Here is a 26,358-nt window from a genome sequence, read left to right as displayed (position 1 = left end):
GGCAAAGCACAACGCTGACTATGGTGTGAAGGGTTAGCCATGTATGCCTTGTGGGATAGTACAGCAGCGACACTGGGTTAAGCATACAACTACTAGCGACATAATCAATCAGGGATACATCTCATTGTGCTTTTGCAGCGTTCTCTGCGAGGGATTTACAAGCTCTTCTCCCCCTCCACCAAAGCAGGCAGGCTGGAGGTAAAGCTATTCCAGCTGGAGGAAACCAGTAGGAACCTAAGTAGCTTGGTCTAGTGCAATGGAGTCTACGGAGAGTATTGTCCAGCATTTCCTGTTGGGCAGAAAGGAGAGACTGGGACATTACTAAATATAAATTAGCAGGGCGCTCTGTCACATTAAATACTTTACATGTTCACACCCTTGGCTGTACACAGCATGTAGGATGTTGGGGGCTTTTTTATTTTCCCCATGACTGTGCTTTCCTGAAGTGAAACCGTGTACCTTGCTTTTGTAAGAGCTGAGAGTCCTGATGCACATGGTTACAGATCACATATACTGGATAAAGAGGGAATATCATACATATTGGGAAAGAGGAATATTATACATAAATGTAAAAGCAGGGCATAGTGGAATTGCCTAGTGCCTCCCATAGTCAGCTGAGTTGCAGTCTGGCAGGAAAAGCTTACGGAGGCGAGGCAGCGTGCAGACTTCTGCTTAAGCCCCACCAGAGGCGATCTTCACTTGTCCTTCTGAGATGTCCTGGTTTCAATAAAGCAAATGCAAATTCAATCCCAGGCTCTCCAGACACAGTCCTTCCTCTGGAGGCACATGTGCTACCCTGCCGGCGCTAACATTGAGGCGTGGTGGGGCTGTGTCTTTGTTGCCTTTCCCGTTCAGAAGCAAGAGGTGAGCAAGTTCCTCTTGGGGGGGCTGGTGTACTTTTCGCAATCTTCTTTCGTTAGGAATGTACCGTGTTCTCTGTGACAGAGCCACCTCCACTGCCTATAAAATTTCGGGAGTTAACCGACGGCAGGGAAGGCTCCGCCTCAGGGCTCGGTCCCTCTTCTTTGTTGTCTCCCACCACCGACTCCTGCGAGCTGGTCTCCGGGCTGGAAGCTGCCTGGAAGCCGGGCTCAGCCCCGAGGGGCTCATTGATCTGCAGGGGAAGCAGGGCCCGGTGCCGCATCAGGCTGTCGTCGCTGTTCTGGGCCTCCAGCGAGTTCCGGCGCTTGGCGTTCCTGTTGGCCATGGCGTTCTTCTGCGGCTCCTCGAAGCTCAGCGACAGCGTCACCGTTCCGCTCCCAAAGCTGACCTTCTGCTTGCACCCGCGCTGCTGCTGGCGCTGCCGCTCGGCGCAGGCCGGCAGAGGAAAAGGGTCCTCGTGGTTGCTCTTGCTGCTGATGGAGGAGGAAGGGGTGGAGCCGGTGGAGCCGCCCAGGCTGTTGGAGCGCTTGCGGGACACGTTGCTCCGTCTCAGGGTGGCCCTGGCAGCCACTTTGAAAGCGTGGGCAGCTGTGCTGCAGCGCACCTCCTCGATTGTGTTGCGGGAGGGCTTGAAGAGGATGATGTAGACTTTGTTGAAGAAGATGCAGGCCAGAAGCCCAAAGCTGGCAGCCAGTATTGCAATCACCTCCACAGCAGACACGAACTTGCCGTACGTGCTGGCATAAGCAGGGATGAAGGAGATCCACACGATGAAGAATATCAGCATGCTGAAGGTGATGAACTTGGCCTCGTTAAAATTCTCAGGCAGCTTTCGAGACTTGAAGGCGAAGAAGAAACAGATGGCTGCCAGTAGGCAGGTGTAGCCAATGAGGAAGCCGAGGGCCATCAGGGAGCCTTCGTGGCAGGTGATGAAGATGATCTCATCTTCCAGTTCATGGTTTCGGTAACTGGATGGCGGGGCCGTGTAGAGCCAAATCACACAGATGACAATCTGCACAAACGTGCACAAGAAGACCAGGAGGAACTGAAGGTTGAGGCCCCACCACTTTCGGTGGAGACTCGTGGGGATCTTTGCCTCGAAGACAAGAAGGACACGGTTGGTTTTCACCAGGATGCAGGAGATGCAGAGGACAAAGCTGATGCCAAAAGCTGGCTGCCGCAGACGGCAAGTCCAATTCTGGGGCTCACCAATGAAGAACAATGAGCTGGAGAAGCAGCATAGCAAGGAAAAGAGAAGAAGGTAGGATAGCTCCCGGTTTGTGGCCTTGACGATGGGTGTGTTGCGAAATTTGGTGAAGACTCCCAGAACAAAAGAAGTCAGGAAAATTCCGAGCACAGCGAAGAGAGTCAGAGCAATCCCAAAGGGCTCAGTCCAGGCCAGAAACTCTATCTGCTTGGGGATGCAGGATGTGTGGTTCTCGTTGGACCAGTAATCCTCAGGGCACTTGTCGCAGGCACTTGCATCTGAAAAAGAAGTGATAAGGAGAGGGAAGGTTTGTCAGAATGAGAGGCTGAAGTGTGGGATGACATACATGGCAGCTACACACCAGCCTTGATCTTAAACGCACAGAGTGTTCTGCTCCTGTGAGCAGATCCCCAGAGTCATATATTGATGTCTTGGAGTTTCTTACTCTGAAACAACCAGCCTCCCAGGGGCTATATAGGAAAACACAAAGCATGCTTGGTTCTGGCTTAAAAGAAGTCCTGCCTCTGCCCTCATGTTTTTGTAATACATTTCTTGGCAAAACTTTGCAAACTTCGATTGCTATCAGCTCTTACACAGGCTCTGGTTTTCGCTCTTCCTTTTTCCTTCACTTTTATCTTCTACTTCTGTCTGTCTTCATACCTCTCACACTTTTATCATCATTTGAATATTCTGCCTTTTTCTATTACAGAGAAAATTAAAAACGTGCTTGCCTCCTTAAATGCTTTGAGAGCCTATTTCATATTCCATGGAGGCAAGTCTTACTGTCTAAATTGCTCTTCCCTGAGGGCAGGCAATGCCCTTGACTTGCAGCACATTCTCATTTCATGTTGGAATACCAGGAAAAGATGTGTCTTAATAGTATCACTCTCCCTACACCCAGCAAATGCCCCACTAATACTTGCAAAGGGACAATTGGTGCCTCCATCTCCTTCATGACAGTAGCTGGGCCTGCTGTGATAGCATGGCCATGCCAATGGCTTGCATGATCAAAACGAAAGGACCTGTTGCTTCTGCTCTTCTTCATTGACTCAAATGGGTCTTGTGCTCTAGCAGGGAGGGTCGCAACTCTTTTGATGGCAGTAGAAAGGGGTTGCAAGCAGAGAGCTGGAGGTCTCAGCTTACCTCTGCTTTTGGGATCCCAGCAGGATAGCAAGGGGCTGCAGAGAGTCCACAAACTCCTTTAACAGCAAAACCCTCTGAGTTTTGCACCTGAGCACAGACACAGACTCTGACCACAGCTTCCAGAGCAGAGATTGATGCTAATGAGAAAGTCAGGAATGCCCAGCTAACGAGGCCAAAAGTTTTCAGGCTGTCTTGTTCTTGAGGTGTGGTTGGAGAGACCATCCATGACCTGATATGACACCGCTTTCCTAAGGACTTTTTGCCTCACCTAAGGTGTTTATTTGAAAGTCTGGCACTAGATGTAAAAGCTCAGTCAGAAGCTGTCATCATTATGTAATTTCATTTACATCCATTCAGCCAATAATTCTTATTTTTCTTGTGCCTTTTACCTGGAAGTTCATTACAAGCTGCAAGCTGCAGACAAAGCAAAGTTAATTTTGTGTAGCAGGGAATCCAGCAGCCTCTGCCAGAGACAGCTATTCAGCACTGCACCCTAAAGACACGCTTTCACTGCTGTCTTGTGGTGGCTTAGAGACTGTGCTGCCACTGAAGGGAGTCAACCAAGTCTCCCTCCTCCTGCAAGGCTGCTCATTCTTTCCCCCTCCTTTGTGTTGTTAACACCTGAGGGCACGTAGCTTCTCATTCCACTTGGAAACTCAACCACCCAAGAGCTTGTTTTCAGGAAGACCAAAGACCTGATCCAACTCGCTCCATGGTCGCACAAGTGCCAGCACTTCTCCCAGACAAAGTGTGGGAGCAAACATCTGGGATAGGACAGATTGTTTCCTCTGCCAGCATCACTGTCTCAGCTGGATGGAACTGGTTGTAAAGCTGCTTTCTATGCCTATAAAACTGGCAAGCACGGGAAATAAAGACTGTTACTGTAAGCTGAAATTGCAGCAGGAAACTGTAGAGTCAGAAGACAGTCGCCACCTCAGCTCCCAAAATTATGTGAAAAACACCAGAAGACCCCTATTACATATGACCAGAATTGCTTCTATTTAATCTGAAAATCCTGCCTCCAAGCATCCTGTAGTACAGTATCGTCATGCTAAAAAAATATCATTCCTGTCTGATAGGACACGAATTAGATTCTCCCAAAGAAGACTTGTTCAGTTTTGCAAGGAGTTTACTGAATTGTTCCTCTCTTGAGAGGTCTGCAGTGTTTGCTGGGACCAGCGCACCGGAGAGGGTGTGGGGAGGTCCCAAGTACGTGACAGTGCAGAGAGGACTGATATCCTGAAATACTTTACTTGCCTTCATTACCCTGGGGATGCCCAAAACTGAGGGAGCATTAGTGGTGTTGGAAAATCAAAATTTTTCAACCATTTTGAAGCCTGAGTTTACGTTTTCTGTCTCTTCCAGAGCCTGGGTAGCTTGATCCAAGTTCCCAACAAAGCAAAAAACATGTCCATGGGAGCTCAGTAGGATCCACAGATTCTGATTTTTTGTGCTATCAGTGATCAAGAGAACCTGTAGTTGGTGAGTTCGTAAAGGGAAATACTTCTCTCTGCTTGTGAAATCTGGGATGTAATGGATTTTATTTCTTTGTAAAGCATGAAATAAAACCCTGACAGTTTGAGGAAAACATGGGGGCAGACAGATAACTGCAGAGAGGGGAGGGGAATCAGAGAGGGGAATCTCTCCCTCCTCTGGGTTTTTGGAGGAAAAACTACTGCTGCAGTGTAATAGAGTTTGTTAGGGCTGCCTGAGAAGCTTTCTATATGTAAGTTGTTTTTCAAGTTCTCTGCCTCAATTTTCCTGATGCAGAGCAGAAGGCACAAGCAGGCTTAGCAGTAGACAGGACCTGAGGACCACAGGACTCAACTCCTGTAAGCTTTTCAGAAGTGCCTCAGACTTTCTGTGAAGCCTCCTGGCAAGGCAGGCAGCAGCCCAGCCCTGCAGGGAAGTGATTTCAGCACAACTTCAGGCGATGATCAGGCCCAGAGCAGCTCTGGGTGCGTTACCTGTCTCGTCACTGTACTCCCCGTCAGGGCAGTCCACGCACTCGAAGCAGCAGGTGGGCTCCCCCTCAATGATGCCCTTCCTTGTGCCCGGCAGGCAGTCCCTGCTGCAGTTGGAGAAAGGCACCTGCAAGAAAAGAGCCCGAGCAGGTTAATGGTGCAATGCCTTACTGTGGCAAGATCTTGGCTTCCACCAAGGGAATTATTGCTTGGTTGGCATGCTGGATGAACAGCCTCAAATGCTCACCTCTTCCGCCCACAGAACAGACACATTTTGCACAATAGTCCTTCCCCAGCCCACTGGAGTGAGATTTCTCTGAAGGAACACATCAAGGCATAGTAAAGAAGATCAGCAGACCGCTGTAATGTCTACTGCGTTGTGGACATTGCAAACTGGAATGTGACCATGATACACATACCTCAAAGCAGTCATTAGATGGTTAGAAGAAAAGACAATCAATCTCTACTGGCAGGAATTTGAGTCAGCCTTGGAGATGAGGGGCCCTGACATCTGATCCCAAATCCAATATATTGCATAATGTCTGCTAATAATTTGTGGGGATTATTTTAAAAAAACTTTTCTGAAACTCACTTCTTTAAGAACACTGAATATCTAAAGATGCAAATCAGTGGTGCTTTACAGATCCAAAGGTTTCCAGACCTCTGCTGCTGTAAATGATGTCACCTGCTGGCTGTGCATTTCTGCTGTGCCTGAGCCCACCTGAGCACTGTCGTGTCCTGGCAGCAAGTGGTTGCATGGGCTCACTGCATGCCTGAAGTACACTGACACAAAGACTTCAGCCTGATGAATGGAAGCCTGGGACTTTGTCACACAGTCATGACCTGAGGTTGAGCTCACCTCTTTCCAACTAAATTAAATAACGGGAGTTGACAAAGAACATGACTTTCTCAGCTCAGGAGAGTTAAACATACAATTTCCACTGCTAGCAAAGTACCATGATCCTTACATAGTCAATGGCTGTTCTGTTTGGAAGCCTCCGTTCACCTTTTTGGAAGTTTGGTGCTAGTTTAGCCAAGTGCTGCCAACCTGCTGATCTCCAGGAACCTCCTGCATTGATGCATTTGTACAAGGAGTCCTAGCTATGGTTTGGAAGTTGCCTATGTGCAGGTATCAACCTTAGCCACAGGGGAAGCAAAGCCCTCACTAATGACAACTGCTATGCAGAGATGACCACTCTGTGGCTCTGGTGAGGGCAGCCTCTGTGTCCTATCACTGAGAAGTACAGCTGCAGCAGAGTTTGGGAATGCTGTTCCTAAGCTGTTCATTTATGGGACAGATATATACACAGGGTAACTCCCTGCAGCTCCCAGCTTGAAGCACTCTGCTGTTAGTGCCTACTGCTATAAACACAGTGCTCCTATTCCTTGGGACAGTCTTGGAGCAGGCAGTGCATCCATCAAGAGGATTTCATCAGTCTAGGCTGTCTTTCCCTAGGCTGCCACCAGTGATTTTGAACAGAGCTGAATCAAAGGCTGGCTGAAGTTACCTGCTGCTTCCCCATTATCTACAAAGTTCATTGAGTTTCCAAGGAGAAAAATTAAATTGGTTTGGCATGATTTTATCTTGACAAATACATGTTGGCTTGTTCTTATCAGTTTATTATCCTTTAAGTGTTTATAAATGGTTTAATTTTTTTTATCAAGTCTTTTAGGTTACTGAAGCTCAAGTCAATTGTGTATAATTCCCTTGGTTCTCCTATAACTGCTTTAAAACCAGGTATTACGATTGCTCTCTGATCCTTTGAGACATCATGCATCCTCCACATTTCTGGAAGATGAATTGCCAGTACTTTTGTGATTGCTTTGGCTGAATTCTTAAGTATTCTGTGGGGAATTTCATCAGGTTCTGCCAAAATGAATCTATCTTACCTACTCTTTAACTCATTCTTTTGCAAGTCTGCCCAATGCTCAAGTTCCTGAATGTTAAAATTACCTACATTTAAACTTTTGTTGGGGGTGACAAGAGGCACAGTGAGTGAAGTACTGGCTACTCATTTTGAACAGAACCTTTTTATCTGAAAGAAATTGGAAGTATATAAACTGAAAAAAGGAGGCTGCAGGAGACACAGAAATTGCAAACCCCTCCACTGCACAAAATTTACACACCCTGGCACTACACTCAGCAACATTCTGTCACATTTTTAACAGTTTAGGACAGAGAATGAAGTTAAATATTGCACTGCCAGAGAAATTTAGACCAAGAGAACACAATCACTCAGTTTAAGTAAAAACCAATAAATCCTAACTGTTGGGAAAAGTACAAGATGCATTTGCAACAATCTGAAGGAGGGATTATAATATCAAGGTTCTTTAAGTTCCACTTGTAGTTTGTGCTTACAGACTCCAGGTGGACATAGAAAAGCTCTGAGGTCAGTATTTCTGTGGTAGTATGCTCTGTTCAATTCATGCCTCCTTCAGAGTGCTCTGGAGTTGAACCAGAAGTGTAGCTGGAGTAAAGAAAGGCTGAACTCATGCTGTAACTGTTCTGGGCAAGTAGCTAAGGCAGAAGCATTACCTGATCTGCCAGCCAGTGTGAATAATCCCCTGGAAGTGAATTCCCTCTTTCATTAATCAGGTGCTGGCTTAACACATTGAAACATCCCAGCAGGGCCTGGCAGTGACATTTCTGAGCTCATACTCTACTCCCTGTGTCAATTCCCAGACCACAAACCATGTACCCACTCAGTATTCCCTCTGGGAGTCAGAGTTTCTGCCTAGCTGGCTGCTGCCAGCTATGACAGCAGTTAATTTGGCTCTGGTGTGGAGATGTCTGCACCATGTTTCCATCACGTGAAAACAGCCTGGCTGCTAGGGACAATAATTATGCTGAAAAAAAATTAAACATATGCAAGACAGTGTAGAAGGACTTAGACCTGACTGAAGTCAATTGATACCTGTTGAGATCACTACTTCTGAGGCTGCAGAAGCATCCTCAAGGAAAATACAAGGAGCAAAAAAGGTAGCAGGTGCTGGCATCTTCCACTATTTGAGCACCATGTCCAAATTAACCCAGGCAGATTGACAGGGCTTTTTCTGTGGGTTTGCAAGACAAGGGTGTGAGGAAGGCTCTGGGACTTAGTGGGTGAAGCCAGCAGAAAGAGTTGTAAATATAACTAAGAGCAAGAAGAGGCACTTCTTGATACAGAAACAATTGGAGTGAAAGAGATGGCTCTTTTCAGCAATGAAACTACCGAGCTCAGGAAATATTGATTTAGTCAACAACCAGACTTGGGTAATGAATTTTTCATCCCTTTGAAACACTGCTATAAAATTCTACTGTATCTGCTTGGGCCAGGAAAAAAGGATATCATTTAAAACATTAATACCCAGGGTAGGTAAACAAATATACAGAAGGAGAGAGACATTGTCTGTTATTTCAGTGTATAAGAAGGGTAAGAAAGGCTATGGCAGAGACTGTGTATACAGTAAGGTGAATGGATCTATATCATGGAGCCATAAAAGGAAGAGTGTGCAGGGCTAGTTCAAATTTCAGCTTGTGGATCTGGAAAACATTGCTGTGAGGATTTAAGCACTTACCTCCTTAGAGAATCCACCCCACAGGATCTTGTTTTCATTGATAAAAAGCCTCTCCCCTTTCTTGGCATAAACGTTGTAGTGCCCAACCTCTTCAAAGACGACTGAGCCATCCTCCGGAGAGAGATGCCAATTGATTATTGAGTAATTTCCTACCAGGTCCCCAAACTCATCAAAATCCACCTGCTCCCCCATGTTGTTGGTGAAATTTAAGTGTCGCAGATGCTTGAGAACCTAGAGAGAGACAGAGAGACACTGTGAATGCCTGTGTGTTCCAACCCTACCACAGCACACATCTGCTATGGGGGCAGACCTGAGAAGAATCACTTTACTACAAACCTTAATCTCTTCAAATCTTTTAATTGCAGCAGTAGGAGGTTTTCTATCCCATGAACACACAGAGCCTGTACAAATCTTGTAGACAACACAAGGTATCGTGGCCCTCTGGGTGGTTAGCCACCCATCTGTAACACTTACTGATGCTACTCCATCATCCATTTAGCATTCCTCTTTGCTCCTCTGGGTCACCTCTGCAAGCCCAGAGCTCTTTGTTAGGGCCAGGGAAGTGGCAACAGCCTCTCATGTGTTTCAGTCACCCATGCATTGCCCTCACCCTGCTCTTGCAACCACTGCATGAATGCTCTCAGTTGGTATCTCTAGTCTCTGAATGATTGATCACTCAGAAACAGGAGTTCTTGAGAAACAACTCAGACTTGACTCTGGATTGAAAAACCCAAGCCCAATGCACTTCAGTGAGAAAACACCAACAAATCAAGCTCATTTACCATATTACAGACCTGGAGAATTCCTACCAATTTTTTTGGCTGGCTTCTGTCTCATAGTCACATAATTGAAAGTAATCACATTCTGCCTGTTCCCAGGAGCTCTTCACTGTAATTTTCACCTCATGTCTTTAAGTGTTATATAGAATCATAAAATCATTAAGGCTGAAAATACCTCCAAGATCATCAAGTCCAGCTATTAATCCAGCACTGCTCAATTCCCCATCAAACCATGTCCCCAGGTGCCTTCTCCACACCTTTTTTGAACCTCTCCAGGAATGGTGATTTCCCCACTTGCCTTGACTGCCTATTCCAATGCCTGACCACCCTTTCAGTGAAGAAATTTTTCCTAATATTCAATCTAAGCCTTCACGGGCACAACTTACGGCCATTTCCTCTCATTATGTCACTTGTTACCTGTGAAAAAAGGTACCAAGCTCCTCCTTGCCGCAACCACCTTTTAGGGAGTTATAGAGAGTCCTAAGGTCCCCCTAAGCCTCCTTTTCTCCATCTAAACAGGGCCTTCCTTCCCTCAGCTGTTCCTCATCAGATTTGTTTTCCAGACCCTTCACCTGCTCTGTTGCCCTTCTCTGGATGTGCTCCAGCACCTCAGTGTCTGTCTCATAGTGCAGGGCCCAAAACTGGACACAGCACTGGAGGTGTGGCCTCAGCTGTGCTGTGTATGGGGGACAATCCCTGCCCTGCTCCTGCTGGCCCCACCATTGCTGATAGTGCCAGGTGCCATGGGCCTTCTTGAACACCTGGACACAGCTGGCTCATGTTCAGCTGGCTCTCAACCAGTGTGCTGCATGTCCCTAATCCCAGGGACACTGTAGTTGTAAAATTCATGATCTAGATACCCTGACAAGTAGACCTAAGAAACTGCAGCATGAAAGAAAGCCTGTCCTGGCAACTGTGATACAATTCAGCCATACTGTATTTCTGTTAAAAAAATAATTGCTGGTTGAGGCTCTTCTCAAATTTCTCCCCAAGCTCACCTATGGAAAGATAAGGTGACTCTGAGGGTTCCTGGCTGTCAGCTGCCCCTAGATCCCAGCAGCATAGTTTCTGCTGTGCTTCTATTGCCTGTGACAGCTTGTAAGCCCAGTCTCTCTCCCTCTCTCTCCCTCTCCCCCTCTCTTTCCCCAACCTGTAAGTGCCCAAACATGCAACTCTGGATGGCAAAATGTAAGAGAAGCCAAAACTTAATCAATTTGTCTGGGCAGGCAGAGTCCTCTTCACCTCACAGACAGAACAGACAATATTGTTTTGATGAATCCTTCTTACCTGGAAACACAGGGACAGGGGAACAGAATCACTTCATTAATTCCTGTCAGTTGTGCTAAATTGTCTCATTTTTCGCTGTTTCCTTTTGGGATCCTCCTAGCTCAAGCTAAAATCTCCAGAGCCACAGATACCCTCCTCCCACTGCCTGTTTCAATGCCAGCCTGAGAGACTTTGGAAAAAATCATTGTAGTACTACAAAGGATGTGGCCAACAATACCTTTTCAGCTTGTATGATGTTGATGGAAGGATATCAAAATATTGCCACAGTACTCAGTCTTTGAGTAATGGGTGAGACAGAGCAGGCAGGATTTTTTTTCTGTCTTTCTCATCCCTGCTGCCCCTCCTCTGGAGACCAGCTCACCCATAAGGTGTGCAGCTGGAATGATCTCACCAAAGAACCAGGACGTGTCCCTGGAAGATCTCACCCTCTGATGGACACAGCAAAAGAAGGTGCTCAGTGCTGGCACTTTGCTGTGGAGAGCTGGGCATTGCCTGCGGGGTAAGGAAATAGGAGCCTGCTCCCCTCTCATTCCCCTCATTCCTGAGGGGTACCCAGGAGGGTGCTACCTGCCCAGCTCCACTGGGGGACAGTGAGGACAGAGCAGAAGCAGCTTGAGGTCAGACAGGGTCTGCAGATCCCCAGTAATCTGTTGTACTGTCTCACCTCACTCTGGCCTCATCTGCACAGGGGCTTCAATCTTGGTCTGGTTGGTACCAGAAACTGTGTCTGTCAGCAATGCAGGTTCTCAGCAGGCAGCTCAGATTCCTCTGCAGGCTCTGGCACCTACCACAGGGTGACAGCTGCAGCTTTGATGTCCAGATCAGGTTTGTCCTTACACTGAGCCTAATGCCATGTTTCCCCTCACTCCAACTCAGTATGACACTCATGCAGCACTACTGCATCCTTCTGAAGGACACCAGGATATCCTGAGTATCACTGCTGGCTTGGTTTACTCTTACCTGCACAGACAGGAGACCTTGCCCTTGCTCTGACTGCAGTTGCTACACACACTAGGAGATAACCTTGCAAGAGCCATACTGAAGATTCTTCAGTTCAAGTCCTGCATCTCCTGGCCAGCTGCAGCAGCAGGAGGCTCACTGGCCTTAGGGTCAGCAAGATGAATGCTGGAGAAACTTCTGGATTCCCTGAATGCAATTTTTTGTTTGTTTTATTTCATAACATTCATATCAATTAGTCTGTTCCTTGGCCTTCCCTCCTGTCATTAGCTTTCTTAAAAATAATACATACACCTGGCTTTTAGTGGGGTTTTGTAGGATTAGTTTGATAGGACCTTTCCCTTGGTCACACACACTACATCTGAGGATTAAGGTTAAAAATGAGTTCATGTATGACTTGATATGCCTGTCTGACTGTTAATTCATATAGAAGTGCTGATCTGCAAATTATGTTGCCTTTCCCCAGGCAGATTGTACCGGCTTCAGCTCTGCAACTGTAGCTAGTGGGTACAAAATGTGTAGTAGTTCCTGCACGAAAGGCACATGACCTGATTAAAATTCCAAATGGAAAGGCAACAGGAACAACAGAAATAACAAAGCCTGGGGTTTTTTCTTTTCAGAAAACAAAAGCTTTTCTTCAAATCTAAATTTCTGAGAGGCAGCTTGTAAAATGAACCAGCAGAACATGTTCCTTTTTTAGAGAGCAAGAAAGTCCCAGGATCCTATCTTTGTATCTCACAAGTTCTGCTCTTCACAGGGTGAAAATACAGTTTAAACAGACAAGGAATATATAAACACTAATCTTTCAAAGAGGAAGTTGTAGACTCTGAATAACCCCAGAACTATTATATATTCACCGGTCTATCAAAGATTAGCTAAAGGCTTAGAGTTAAAAATGTGTCACTGTGTTTTGTAACTAAAGATAGAAACACACATAACCAGGACTAAATCCACAAAGACCTAAAAGACCCTGCTTCAGCCAGGCCAACAGCATGTGTCAGGGGTAGGTGTATCGTATCCTGGAACCAAGAGTTTATGACAGAAGTGTTGACCTTGTGGCTTGGATACACTGTCAGCAGCTGGTGGAAGCCTGTGGGGAGAGCATTGTGCAAACTGCTGTCTTCAGATATTTCTTTCTGTAATTTTCCCTTCTTTTCTTTTCTCTCTGTCACAGACTTCATGTTGAATTGCAGTGCCTTTTAATTAAAACACCTATTATTGGAAAGGACTTGCAAGCTACCCTCTAGCTCACCCTCCTATTATTCCTGGTGAGGCCATTCCCAGCCATGCAGCATCCTATACTTTATCCAGTAAAATATTCTGGGTCACGTGGTTTCCACCTTAATGGGAGGATCACAGAGCTGTAACATAAACACAGTTTTTATTAGACCAGGCTGGCAGCTCACCTGCCCAGGACCTGCTTCAGACTGTGGCCAAGAGCAAATACCCACAACAGGAGCACAGGGGCTGTGGCACTTCTCCTGAACACTCTCACCCATTTTGCAGCTCAGTGACTTCCCAGGCCAGGGCTTTTGTACCTGATAACCTTTGAGGGGTTTTTCTTCCATGACATTGCACATTTGTGTTTTGCACCTGTGTGAACTTTTCACATCCACAGCCTCCTACAGCACAGAGACCTAGATTTTGTGAGACAAGCACTTCTTCATCCCTTTTGGAAGAGCAGCTACAAAACTCTTTTGATTTTTATGCTTAAATTGGTAAAGAACTGTCATTTGCTGGTCACCTTTTCCATGCCTCTCAGGACTTTACAATCACCTCTCTTCAGACACCTTTTCCTCAGGCTGCTGAGCCCTATCTGGTGTTGCTACCACTTGTACAGAAGCTGTTTCACTGATCCCTCTCCAAGCATTCCCAGTCTTCTTCATCAGATCTGAGTCCTGCCCATGATACTGAAGAGAGATGCATCAAAGGGTTGAGAAAGTGGCCCCAGGACACCCTGTTTACCTCTGTGTCCCTTTTCCAGGGTGACTTCCAGTTCTTGAAAGTGCATTTGCTTTATTTGACTCCTATTCAGATAAACCTGAGGAGTCCACCGTAGACTTGATCAGCTTCATTTGTGATGTCAGGTCTCATAATTGATTTTTATTCTCTGCTGACTGTCTTTCAACCAACACAAACATAAGTTCTGAATTTGCTGACAGACTACCAGAAGATGCCTTCAAGAAGCCTGAGCATACTCTATGAATAGAAGTTCCCTTATCCATACACATCCCAAAGCCTTCAAAGCACTTCAGGACGTTTGTGAGGTAGGGCTTCTCTTTAGAGAAGTCATGGTCACACTTCCTCAGTATATTCTATTTTTCCTTCCTAAATTTTTGAACCCCAATTTCTAATAATGGGCTCAACCAGACTTTGCTAGTTCCTTGGATCTCTACCAGAACCCTTTTAGAAACTTGATGTCTCTTCTGTTAGCTTTCTAGACGTCAAGGCCTAGGATTTTTCAAGTGAGGAGATGGGCACTGCAGCCAGCTCTTCTGCTGCTTCATCTGTGAGCTCTGGTATATCCCTTGGGTGAATATTGTTCACTTGCCCTGAAGTATCAAGGTTCATTTTGCTCTTGTATTCCATAGTTTCTTCTATAGTCAGTTCAATTAGACAGATCCTCTAAAAGTCTCTCATAAATAACTAAACCTTCTTAAGTTTGTCCATGAGAAGCACACTTTTCTTCTGTCATGGCCTTACCTTGTCTTTTGCAGTGATAATCTATGGCTCAACAAACAATCTTACTCCTGAAATGTTTAAAGTATGATTTATGAGCTTTTACCCCATTTCAGGAGATTGCTTATTCATTTTTCTGGCCTGCCTTATTTTATTTGTACATTTAATCTGCCAGAGTTTATGAATCTTCCTATTTTACTCACTGAACATAACTCAGTTATTTGAAGGTTGCTGTCTCACTTTTAACAAACACCACCTAATACCTTTGTTTTGCTTTGCCAGCTTTCTTTCTCCTCCTTTTCTTGATCTGGAGAATACACTCACTTTCTGTCACTAGTACTGAGGCTGGTGCCAGGCAAAAACATCCATTCTAAATTTTGGATGCTGTCAAATAGCAGAGAATTTTGTGTGTGCATGCATGTCCATAGCTGAACTTTGAGCTGTGTTCTGAAGCACAAGCCACAGACTAGTTGAACATTTTGATAGCAGCTGGACTAAACAATAGTCATCAATAAACATCTAAACACTCCAATTAGTAACAAGATAGGAGACAGATCCACCAGTTAGGAATCTGATTGCAACAAAAAACTAGGGCTCAGGGCTAGAAACAAGAAAGTGAAGATGATATTTGGATGAAAAGCACTGGGTGTAGGGCAAGATCATGCAGATGAAGGACATGTGTGGAGACAAATGTTGGGGTATGCTCAGTAACCTTGGCCAGTAATGCTTGAGAAAGGTAACTGAGAGGAGCTGCACAGCATAAAGTGAGAATTTCGACCTTGACAGACCTCCACCATGTCCCTACCAGGAGGGGAAGGTGAGACCACTGGGGAAAGCAAGAGTGTGTGAGATATCAAGCAGTTAAAGGTTGTAGTCTTGTTAATTCTTAAATAAATGTAAATGAACATCAGTATGCAGGTGTGCTATGAGCTGTCCTTTACTCTGTCTCAACTGTGACAGGTCCTTAACTAGTCTCCATGTACTGTCAAAGGTTTAATATCCTTGGCTTCTTTCTGCAGTTTCTTTCTGATTGTTTTCTCCCTAGGTCAAATGGTCCTGCAATGGAAGAGAACCTGGGCACATTATAGGTGTCTGTCACCACATAAAAGACAGACAATTACCCCTCCTAACACATGGTTGCAAGCAGTCCTGTGTTGACAATAAACACACATTTTCCCATGCTTAAGTTTTAATTTCTGTCTACCTGTCTTTCTTCAGGCCTGTAAAACAGTTCTGGACTGATAGGTACCAAATGTTTTTCTCTTTGGTTTGGTAGAGTGCCCGTGCTGAGAGCAGCCAACAATATCACATCGTGGCTCAGTGTGAATGAAGATGAAAAGCTGGCAACTGTCCTCAAGATGGCAAGCCCTGACTTTCACTTTGTATTGCAGAAGGCCCAATCTCCTCTCTTGTTTCGGATCTCTCATCAAGCACATGGAGAAGATGCTTTCATAATGATGTAACAGGTGTAAGGCCTTGAGAGATCAGCTGTTGCATTAGGCCATGGGTTATGGTGCACAGGACCTGGGTTTTGCCAGTGGTCAGGTATCATGAAGAAATATGCCCAGGCCAGTTCTGAAAGAGCCACTCATAAAATACTTTAAGAGAAAAGTTGTTTAAAGCAATAGTTTTTTGGTGGTTTTTTTTTTCTTTCTTCCTTTCACTTTCACTACCTATGTGTCAATTTTTATTTACAGGCTAGCAAAACTCAAGTTTTTGCTTTCTGTATCAAATCCTTAATTCCTGCTGCATTCTCTAATTTGGAATATGTTGTTCTGCCCTTTTTTATGTAGGGTGAACACTTGGGCTCTCTGAAAGGCAGTGCTGTCATCACAACATCAACAAGTTCTGATACACGGGAAGTGAGCAGGCAGGAAGGTGCTGGCCCTGACCCCTGTGTCAGTAATACCTGTTTCCAGGAGCCTGAGGCAGGGCAAGATGAATTTCACCCTTCTGTCTGTCCAAAGCATTCTTCTTGTCAGCAGGAGCTGAACTCTCCTTCCCCTCCATAACCTCTCCTCCTTCCGTGCTGCCCGTCGTACACCAAGAGGGACAGCATCAGTAGTAGTGCTGATGTTGTTTTTCAAACCAAGATGCCAGACTATGGCAGCACCATTAATCTCACCTTTTTCCAAAAGCCATTCAGAAAATAATGGAATTCTTCAGCTAGTGAAGGATGTGATTCATTGCCTCACATCACTTGCTATATTCACAGAATCATAGAATATTCTGAGTTGGAAGGGATCATCAAGTCCAACTCCTGGCCCTGCACAGGACACCCCAAGAATCACACCATGTGCCTGACAGCATTGTCCAAATGGTTCTTGAACTCTTCTCAGGCTTGGTGCTATGACCACTTTCCTGGGGAGCCTGTTCCTGTGCTCAGCCACCCTCTGGGTGAAGAACCTTATCTTAATATCTGATCTAAACCTCCCCTGACACAGCTTCAGGCCATTCGCTTAGGTCCTGTCTCTGGTGACCACATTCCACCTAAGCTGCCTGGTGTCTATTGGTTTACTGCTCTGAGGAAGTGACTGTTAATACTTTTTATCACTATAAAGGTATCTTGGGTGGAGAAGCTGAAAGGCACCCAGGAACAGAGCTGTGATTCTCACTGTAAATACCTCAAAAAAGAATCGGATGTCTTCTGGTTACACACATCCAGCTCCATGCACAAGGAGTGCCTGTGTGTAGTTGGAATGCTGAGCACTTCATGCCAAAATAATGAAAACCAGTCAGCACCTACTGTGCAAGGCCTGGGCTGTACTCCAGGATTAAACTGCCAGGTTGGCAACAGGGCAGATGAACAAAAGGGGATAGACCCTGGAAGAAAGGCTGGTGTCAAAGAGAGAGGAACTGATGGTCAGCCAGAGCTGACATCCCAGCTCTGGTGAAACACTAGAACTGCACTGAATTGAAAAAGAGAATGAAAGCAAGAGTTCATTCCATACTCAAGAATAGCTCTGTGAAGCCTGAGAATAACTCAAAAACATTCAATGTTGTTATGCTTTGATAAGAACCAAATTATTTCCTTGTAAATCTGGGAAGGTCATTGGATAAGACAATTAGATGTGTATGACAAAAACAATGTGCCATATATTAGAAGTAATAATTTAAGCTATTCATAGTCTTTATTGAAGAAAATTAACTAACCGCTCAAGACAAAGACCTGTTCATTATTGTAGGCAGCTTAGTAAAATCACTCTGTGCCTTGTGCAGTGGGAAGAGCAAACTAAATATTAGGATATGAAAGTAACAAAAAATTATACTGAAAATATAGCACCAATAGTACAAGTGTCCCCTGGAAAAAGCTGTTAGTTCAAGTAATTTGATCAGAAAAGAAGAATTAAATTAAGATAAAAGAGGTCCACAGGTGGTGATGATAGCTCTTGGACAGTCAATCTTCATTTCAAGAGAAATGAAAGCATGGAATTATGTAATTGTTTATAACATATGTAGTGATTTGTGGGAAAGAGGTGGTATATTCTCACAGAAGCAGAGACCCCTGTCCCTGCAAAGGCAACTGACCTTATTCATGTCTCTGGAGAAATACAGGACATCCAGCTGACACGACAAGATGTGCTGATTGTCATATTGTAACTTATAATTGGTTCTGCTCTGCTTCTGTCAAGGATATGGGCCCTAGGCAGATGGGGGCTGGAGCTCTCTCTGCCTCTTCCATTGACCAGTGCCCTTGGGGAGGAACAGCACTGGTGCTGACATGGGGACCCATGCATACATTCTGTCCTTTCTTTGTGTGAGAGAAGCAGCATCTCCAATAGAAACTTGCAGAAATTGGGAGAACAAGGAACTCGTGTGGATTGTGTTGGAAATGCCTTCAGTTGCTGCTCAGAGGAAGGTGCTTGGTGCTTCCCTGTCTCATTCTATGCTATGAGTGCTTGGAAACTGGTGAAGCCTGGAGGTTCCTAAGACAAGGACCAGCTCTAGTGCCTGTAACTGGGCTTGATGGGTCAGCTTATGTGGTGTTCTCACTAGCAACCAAGTGACCCTGCTCTGCTGCTCAAAAACTGCAGCAGCTTTGGTGCTTTATTGCCAATAAAAGGTGACAAAACGAACAAATTAATAGCTATTACTACATCAGTAGAAGCAAGTAACTTAAATCAAAAATGTCAAATGCAAGCTTTTCTAAATGGGACTTGATAGAAAATGGGACTAATCTGATTTAGGATCAGTACCATATTTACAAGGATGTCCAGAGATAAATCAAAAGACCAAGCCTAGTGGATTTTATAACAGAGGCTGCACAAGTCAGATCTGACTGTGATACTTCAGAAAAACCCATTTGGTATTTACTGGTGGCTGCAGATGCCTTGATTCCATTGCAAACCTGAGTCTGAAATGCTTCTGAAAGACTTGTCTGATGATTCACAGAGGTTCCCAAAGGAATCAGGAAATGATCTTGCAACATTTCGGCATTGCATGGCTGCTTTTCCAGACTGATTTAATCATCAGTAGGAGGTTGTAGGACGCAGTAAGGATTGGACCAGGATATTTTGTTCCCTCAAGGTCCTCCACAACTCCTGCTGGCCCTGTGCACTCTTACAGTTCTAAATGCAATTGTCCATAGAACACCAGTCCTGAGCCTGTACTGTGCAATCCTTAGCTGATAGTAAACAGCACCTCACATAGATGTGCTCTGGTAAAGAATAATGATTTCACCCAGTGTGACCAAAGATTTACACAGGGAAACGTGAAATCCTCTCAAATGAAATTCAGTACAAACATATTTTTCAAAGTCAAACTCAAAAGTGTGACCTTCAAACGACAGTTCTTTTTTTAACTGTAATTACCTTTTTTTAGTGAGAAAAAGAAGAAACAATTCACTTTGAGTCTGTCAAAATGCTGGTTTGGACAGTGATGTTTCCATTAAGTGCAATTAGTGAATTTGACTAGCTCAAGAGTAGAAATGAGATGACAAAATACTTTTTTACCTCTAAAATTTTCCTTTTTTTTCTGTTTTAAATTAAGATTCAGCTGTGTGATGATACTGCAATATATTTGTATAGCCCAAAGCATGAAAGTGTAGCATTACTTCCCTAGAGTCCAAAAAAATCCTTCCTACAGGCAACTTCAGAAGTTAGGGCATCTGGAGTAGCCTCAATCCCAGTTCAGTGCCATCCCAAAGAGACTTAATCTGATCTACTGACTGCGGGTTTCTTCTGGGGAGAAATGGCTGAAAGTGACTGTACCTCTCCCCTCCTTAAGTTCTGTGAGCATTAATTCTTTTCCTAGGAATCAGGACAAAAATTATGGCAGCAAAATCAAAAGTAATGTCTGTGGAAAACCCCTAGATGCACGATATAATGCTATATAAAATCAAGGAGACTTCTGACTAGTGTTTACTCTGGTGTTGTACAAGCATTGGACAGTGATGATGGAACTCCACAGAATGGAAAAAAACCCATAGACAAGCTTGAGGAAAGGACTGACTGACTGTACCCTATGCATGATAAACCCATTTTCAATTAAAAATTTTGCCTGTGTGCATTAAAATAAAAGCTCATTAACTGGAGAGTGATGATATGTTGCCATCCTCATCATACAAAGAGAGCTTAAAGAGCAGTATTTGTTATGGTGGTCTCTAAAAGCACTAATCCAACATGGAACATCCAAATAAGACTGAAAAAGACAGGTGCTGTAAGAAAAGAACAAAAAGATGAACATAAAAAGTCCTGGAGAACAAAGAAGAAAAAATTCACCAGGTAATGTATAAGAAGTTCCTTGAACATATTAAAATTGAAAGGTGTCATGTATGCCAGATCCTCACAACATTAAGTAAGCTGTAAGGGACAGCTGAAGAGGATGGAATGCTAAAGAGAGAGCTGAGGAGGGGCAGGAAAGCTAAATGAATGATGTGTTAGTACCCTTACTATCAGAAAAAATCACAGACATTCTTATCTCAAGGGCACTTGTTTTGGAGCCTTAATGTGACATTAACTGAGGTAGAAGGTCCTTAAAGAGAGATTAGAGGGCAGCCTGAGCAATTTAAATTGGATTTAAAAGGCTGACAGAACCAGGCAGTTCATCACAGCAGTCCATGAGCAATAAAGAGAGCACTAATGCAGTAGGTTTATGATATACACATAAAAATGCCACTGGCTTTGAATGACAAAGTCAATATGCTATCTAATCTTATTCCACAGCAACCCCAATCCACCTTTCTGCTACACCTGCAAGAGTAATGCATTCCCAGCACTGTGCCCAAAGTTCTGCTCAGTGTCAGCCTCTGGTGAGCTGCAACAGCTGCCAAGAAATGACAATTCTGCAAAAGGCAGAGGGAGGTCCTCTGAAGCCAAAGGCTGGTTAGCCTGACATGAATCACAGGAACAACAATGGAAAACAAGAGTTTAGGGCTGAGGAGAGATTGATAAAAAACTGTAGGATGGAAACATAATTGCTGCCACCCAGTAACATTTGAAGAACACAGATCTTCTTAAATTCAAGTTGGATTGACAGACATACTCCTTCAAAAGTAAAATAACTGAGCTTTATGCTTCACATATATGGATCAGGAATTGCCCAACAGATATCCACAGAGGCAGATCATCAGTTCATGGGGAATTCCTCCAGCCTCAGTAAACAGCTCACTGTTTCCCAATATGTTCATCAGTACCCTGGCAGCAGCTACAAATCACTGCTGGAAAAAATTGCTGAAAATTCATGGATTAAGGTAATGGTAAATAATATTCAAGAAAAAGCATTTCCCCTCAGATTGCTTTCAAATATCTGTGTTTAATACAGGGAAATTCAGGCTTGTGCATCAAGGCATGAGGAATTCACACCAGGCACAGAAAGGGCACCACCTGCTGCAGAGGATTACTGGCAACTAAATGTGACCTTTCCATTGTGGCACGGAAGGCTCAGGTACCTTGTGCTCCTACCAATGAGGAAGTAATAGGAGTATGCAAATGTGGGATTTTTTTCACTGTCTGGCTGTGCTGAGTCTGTTGAAGGAATACTGAATACATGCCAAAAAGAGGGATAAGTGAATGGACAAGGTATAGAAATAAAGCAGAAAACACACCTTATGACTAAAAGACCACTCTGTTTAAATTATCAAGGTAAGACCGAGGAAGAATATGATCAATGTGCATAAATATTATATGGAGAAAAATTATGCTCACTTTATCTGGACTTTTAAATCTAATAAAGCAAGCCCAAGTAAGGACCAATGAAACTAAAGGTCAGTAAATCCCAACAGGAAATCAGAGATGATCTGTGACAAGAGACGTGGCCTGCCATGGATCATACTAATTAAAAAAAAGGTCTACCAGTCAGCATGTCTTTGGGGAAAATAAATCTTGTTAAACACAAGTTTGGCTGTCAAACACAGCCTTTCAGAAATGAAATACCTAAGTTTTACATTTGATGTGAAGCAGCCTTTAGCTGGATCAAGATTACTTACTTTCCTGAACATGGCATAAATTTACATAATTAATTATACAAAGGATTTCAAACTGCATGATCATTTGGGAAGTGACTCTGTTTAAACATGTTTTAGGTTTCTGCTGAGATTTTGTGGAGAGAGGTAGTCTCTGGACAGAAAAAGGCAATTGTACAGCTACAATTGAAACCTAATTGTCAGTGCTGCTAGATGGTATTTTGTGCTATGGGCTCCTGTCCTTACCAGCCATGGCATGAAAAAAAAATCAGATCCACTTAGTCCAGACTTGATGCCACTATTGCTTTGGTTTTCACTTGCAGTAAATACAATATGGAGAAATCTATCTGGTACAATAGCCCCAGGATGCTGTGTACTAAGGGTGAAGGATCTACTGGCAGGAGTCCTAACTGAGTAAATGATGCTTTAATGCTCTTGGGACATCACCATACTGCACAATAACTGTTATGATGAAGTACCTAACAGCTTAAGATAGGGCTTTTATAATTAAATAAGGTTTAATATTAAATATGTAAAAAAAAATCCTATTATTAAAGCTACTAGTAGACCCAAAGGTTCAAGTGCTGTGTTTTCAAGTAGTATAATTCACATATGTGGTCTTGTGTAAACAAAGTCTGATTGAAATGGTTTTTTCTGGGAGGTTTTCAATGCCATCCTTGCCCAGCTGTGCGGAGAACAACTGTGTAGATGTGTCCCTTTACAGCCCTTTGCAGTCACTTTCTTCAAACAGCCCTTTAAGGAGCAGTCTTTTCAAAGTTCCACTGAGGTCTGAAATGCATCCTGCACAGAGCACTGCTGACACTGCTCTGAAGAACTGTGCTGCTGCCTAGGCCAGGAGAAAGTCATAGATTTTGACTGTAAATCCATTCCTATTTGGAGCTATAGGATGAATTCCTTCAGTGCTTGGGTAAGCTCTTTGTTAGAATGAGAACCAACAGATTCTGCATGCTAGGTGTCATTTCTTTTAACAGAACCATGGCAATCCATGAAACCTGAGTTCAATGCTTATTTATAATCTGGTCAAGAAGTACTATCCATGGGGGTAAAAAAAAAAAAAAAGATCCCCAAAGTTTTCTATAGACACAGTGAAGTGTGGAAGTGTTTCAGACATTCAGAGTGGGCAAGCACAGTCATGGGTCCCATCAATGGTCAGCTAATGTTCCAGGGGATTCAGTTACTTTGTCTGGGCACATGTTCTACTTGGCTACTGGCTTAAATCTGTTTTTTTTTTCCATTTCCTCTATCAATGTAAGTCTTGGCTAACAAAGAAATCTCACGTCAAGACTTTGATTTCTTCAGTCTTTCAGGTCATTCTTCCTACAGACACCAGTGAAAGTCCTTTCAGAGAAAAGTATTGCTTCTAGTCCAGTTGGAAGATCACTCTTATAATTCTACAAGGCAAAAGGGTCACCATAAAGAGTAATTTGTTCTCATATTTGTTCTCATTCCTCCTAACTTCTGTGTGGAACAACACCAGTCCTTCATAGTGCATAAAAGTTCACTTTGGGGATAACTAACTGTGACTGGTTAGTAAAGCACTTGTGAAGATAGCTAACTACTCAGAAAGAAACGAAATAATAATCTATGCTATGGTTATAATGACTTTGAAGTTAGCTTCAACCCCATCTTGAGATAAATGGAAATTTTTTATATATCCACTTGTTTCCTCATCCCACTTTGTGAGTGCCTTTAGGAAGCTCTCAAGGCGCTCTTTGTCACCAGCTCCATTTGTGAGTAGTATCAGGAAAGGTCAGTCCTGGAAGAAATTTTACATCCTTTTGTGCAACAAAGACATGCTGTGTCTTTGTAACAGATACTGGTGTCTGAGGTCTTGGTAATTCAAGGGATAATTGTTATCTGAAGCGGTTACAGAGAGACATTGTATGAGCATTTCATGGAGCCTTCCCTAAAATTCCCACTGTAAGCTGAAAAACTGACTTTTCCCCAACTGACAGAAGTACTTATTAAATGAGCTTCATAAATATAAAAAGTTCTTTTCAAATACAGCTTTTGTTGTAAAGCAGCACATAAATGACTATATTAAATGTGAGTTTTATGAAAAATTCAACGTGTTTGGGAGCAGACAAGAATACTGTGAGTTTGGTTATAAGGCAGTGTGTACTTCCCCAATTCAGAAGAATCTCAGCCATTCTTTACTTAGTAATTAATAACCATAACTCCTTTGTTGTATTTGGTGCATGCAGTTCATTCACCCTTCCTCTAGCAGCCTCGTCAGGGCAATCATTTCCTAGCACATTTTCTACTGGTGAGTCCAGTTAATTCTTTCTCCTTTTAGCTGTAGAGACATCTAAATAATACTCCATCTATTGTCTGCTTGGTTGGTGCTCTCAGCTGATGGCAAGTTGTTATCTTCAAACTGATGAATAAGCAATTGTTTGTTATTGGCCTGGTGGGGAAATAGCTGTGTTTGCTCTGTTGACCCCCATATTTCTGTGTGTGGCTCAAGTAGTGTCCCTCTCATCCTGCCTCCCACAACAAAGGCACTCCTCTTGCCTTCTGTTCACAACAAATACATCTCCAGTAGATTTGTAATGCAGAGTAGGCAAGGTTTTGCAGTTGCCTAACATTCAACAGCTTCCTCTGCTTTCTTTGTGATTCTCCCCAAATGACTAATTTTCCCAGCAGCCACAGCTAATAGCTGTTCTGATACAGTGTAATTCTGTATACCACAAAGCAGCTGGTTTTGAATTGTTCAGACAGGCCTCTAGTTTAATAGACACAAAAATTGATTAGATAAGCCATTAGGCTCAAAGGTCTGTGTCATCTAAGGCATTATTTACTTCTTTAAAGCCTTCCACAATCAATTTCCAGCCAGGAAGACACACCTAAATGTAAAGCTGGAGAAGGTGCCAGTCCATTTTTACCTGTTCACAATGAACATCACCAGCACTGAGGAAGGAACTGTTGGCTGGGAGGTGCCCAAGTGTAATGAAAGAATTTAGATGTTGCTAGGTGAAGCCAATTTGTATTTGTTTTGATTTTGTGGAATAGCATATGGCAACTTTTCACTGTGTCTGAGGTCAGTCAGATTTCCAGGCATAGAATAATACACACAAGCATGTCTCTAACCTGCAAATCATTAGCACAACACATTTTTCAGCCCTTGCACTGTGCTTTGCCTTGGTGCCTAAGAGAGCTCTTGTTTTTCACTCATGCCAAAGTTCAAAGCCTCCAGTGTAACAGAAACCTGCAAATTGTCTGGGAGTCAACCCAAAGATGCTCTCTGCTCAGTGACCCTGTGGCTGCACACCTTTGCCTTCTCACATCCTTGGGAGCCTGTCTTCCCCATTTAATCACAATGCTTTTACTGCAAGACAAAGAGACATCCAGCAGCTGCTCATCAAGAATCCAAATGTATGGGCAGAAACTGAGTGACCTCAGTCCGAAAAAAAGACAGGTCTTTCATCTTCTCACACAAAAATAATATGAAGCAGGAAATATTTGCTCTGAAAGACAGATTCCTCATTAGTTTTCTTCCTATTTTTTTGCAGGACCACAGGGTGCTTGTAGTGAGAGAGAGACACCAGAGACGCTCCTGTAAATGCTCAGAGGGGAACTGAAAAAAGAACAGAGGGACTTTTTCCTAGAAGTGACCGCAGAAATAGCCTCATGAGCTATTTGACTAAGAAAATGAAGGAACTTGAGGGAATTGAGAAATCTTATCAGCGCAGATATTAAGAAAAAAGGGCTTCAAAACCAGACTGTTAAAGCAGTTGTGGAGAAACAGGCCAAAAAAGCTGGTAATTTTGACAAAGAGGCAGCATCAGTACAACAGTTCTCAGACTGTATTCCACCCCCTGCCATAACTTCCCACTTGCATTCTGTAGCTTATGGGAGAGCCTATGTCTGGGGTAGGCAAGTCCACAAACCACAGCAACACACAGAATTAGCTCTACTTTATATGGTCTTCTAAAAAGACACAACCCCCCAGCAGAAGAGAGTGGTCTTCTGACAGCTAGAAGTATTGGAAGCCTTTATGAGGATTTTTTCTGTTTTACTATTTTCACCCATGCACTTGAATTCTCAGTGCTTTTTATAAAATTTTGCCTTGCCCCGAAGTGACAGAATTTATACATTTTGTTCAGGGTTGCCCTGCACCTTTTTGTTACCTGAACAAAACAGTGCAAAAAGAAGCAACTGATCTGATCTTGTTCAATATTGTGCAGGACACAACAATGGCACATGCAGACAATACTGTCTGCCCTTTGCAGCAGGCATCTTGCAAAGGTGTGCACCTCGATTATCTTCTGCCTTACAGCAGTGTAGATTCTTAAAACAAGACAGCTCAGATCGCTCAGAATAAGGGCAGCACAGGCATCCTAATAAAGTCTGCAATATTCTACGGAGTTCTGAAGTGCCAGCTGTTCCATTTTCAGATACAGGATTCTGAATTCCCTGGCCAGCTCTGCATGTGGAATGAGTGGCACGGGTTCCTCTGGCACAGCCTGGAAGCTGTCC

At 43.8% G+C, this 26,358-nt stretch overlaps 1 protein-coding gene across 3 annotated transcripts in view; it reads right to left on the bottom strand.

Moving 5' to 3' along the window:
* Positions 1–396: 396 nt before the first annotated feature.
* Positions 397–26,358, bottom strand: part of CASR (calcium sensing receptor) — a 73,177-nt gene continuing 47,215 nt past the window's right edge. For all 3 annotated transcript variants that reach the window (XM_064723072.1, XM_064723055.1, XM_064723064.1), the window contains exons 5-7: positions 8,755–8,985; positions 5,200–5,323; positions 397–2,367 (exon numbers count right to left, since the gene is read on the bottom strand). In XM_064723072.1, the coding sequence (XP_064579142.1) occupies positions 917–2,367; positions 5,200–5,323; positions 8,755–8,985 (1,806 nt within the window). In that variant the 3' untranslated portion in view covers positions 397–916. The remainder of the gene's footprint in view (positions 2,368–5,199; positions 5,324–8,754; positions 8,986–26,358) is intronic.

This window comes from Zonotrichia leucophrys, chromosome 1, assembly GCF_028769735.1.
Source record: "Zonotrichia leucophrys gambelii isolate GWCS_2022_RI chromosome 1, RI_Zleu_2.0, whole genome shotgun sequence".
In the NCBI taxonomy this organism is placed as follows: domain Eukaryota; kingdom Metazoa; phylum Chordata; class Aves; order Passeriformes; family Passerellidae; genus Zonotrichia; species Zonotrichia leucophrys.
Note: the sequence above shows the minus strand (reverse complement) of the source record. Positions and strands in the feature narration are given on the sequence as shown.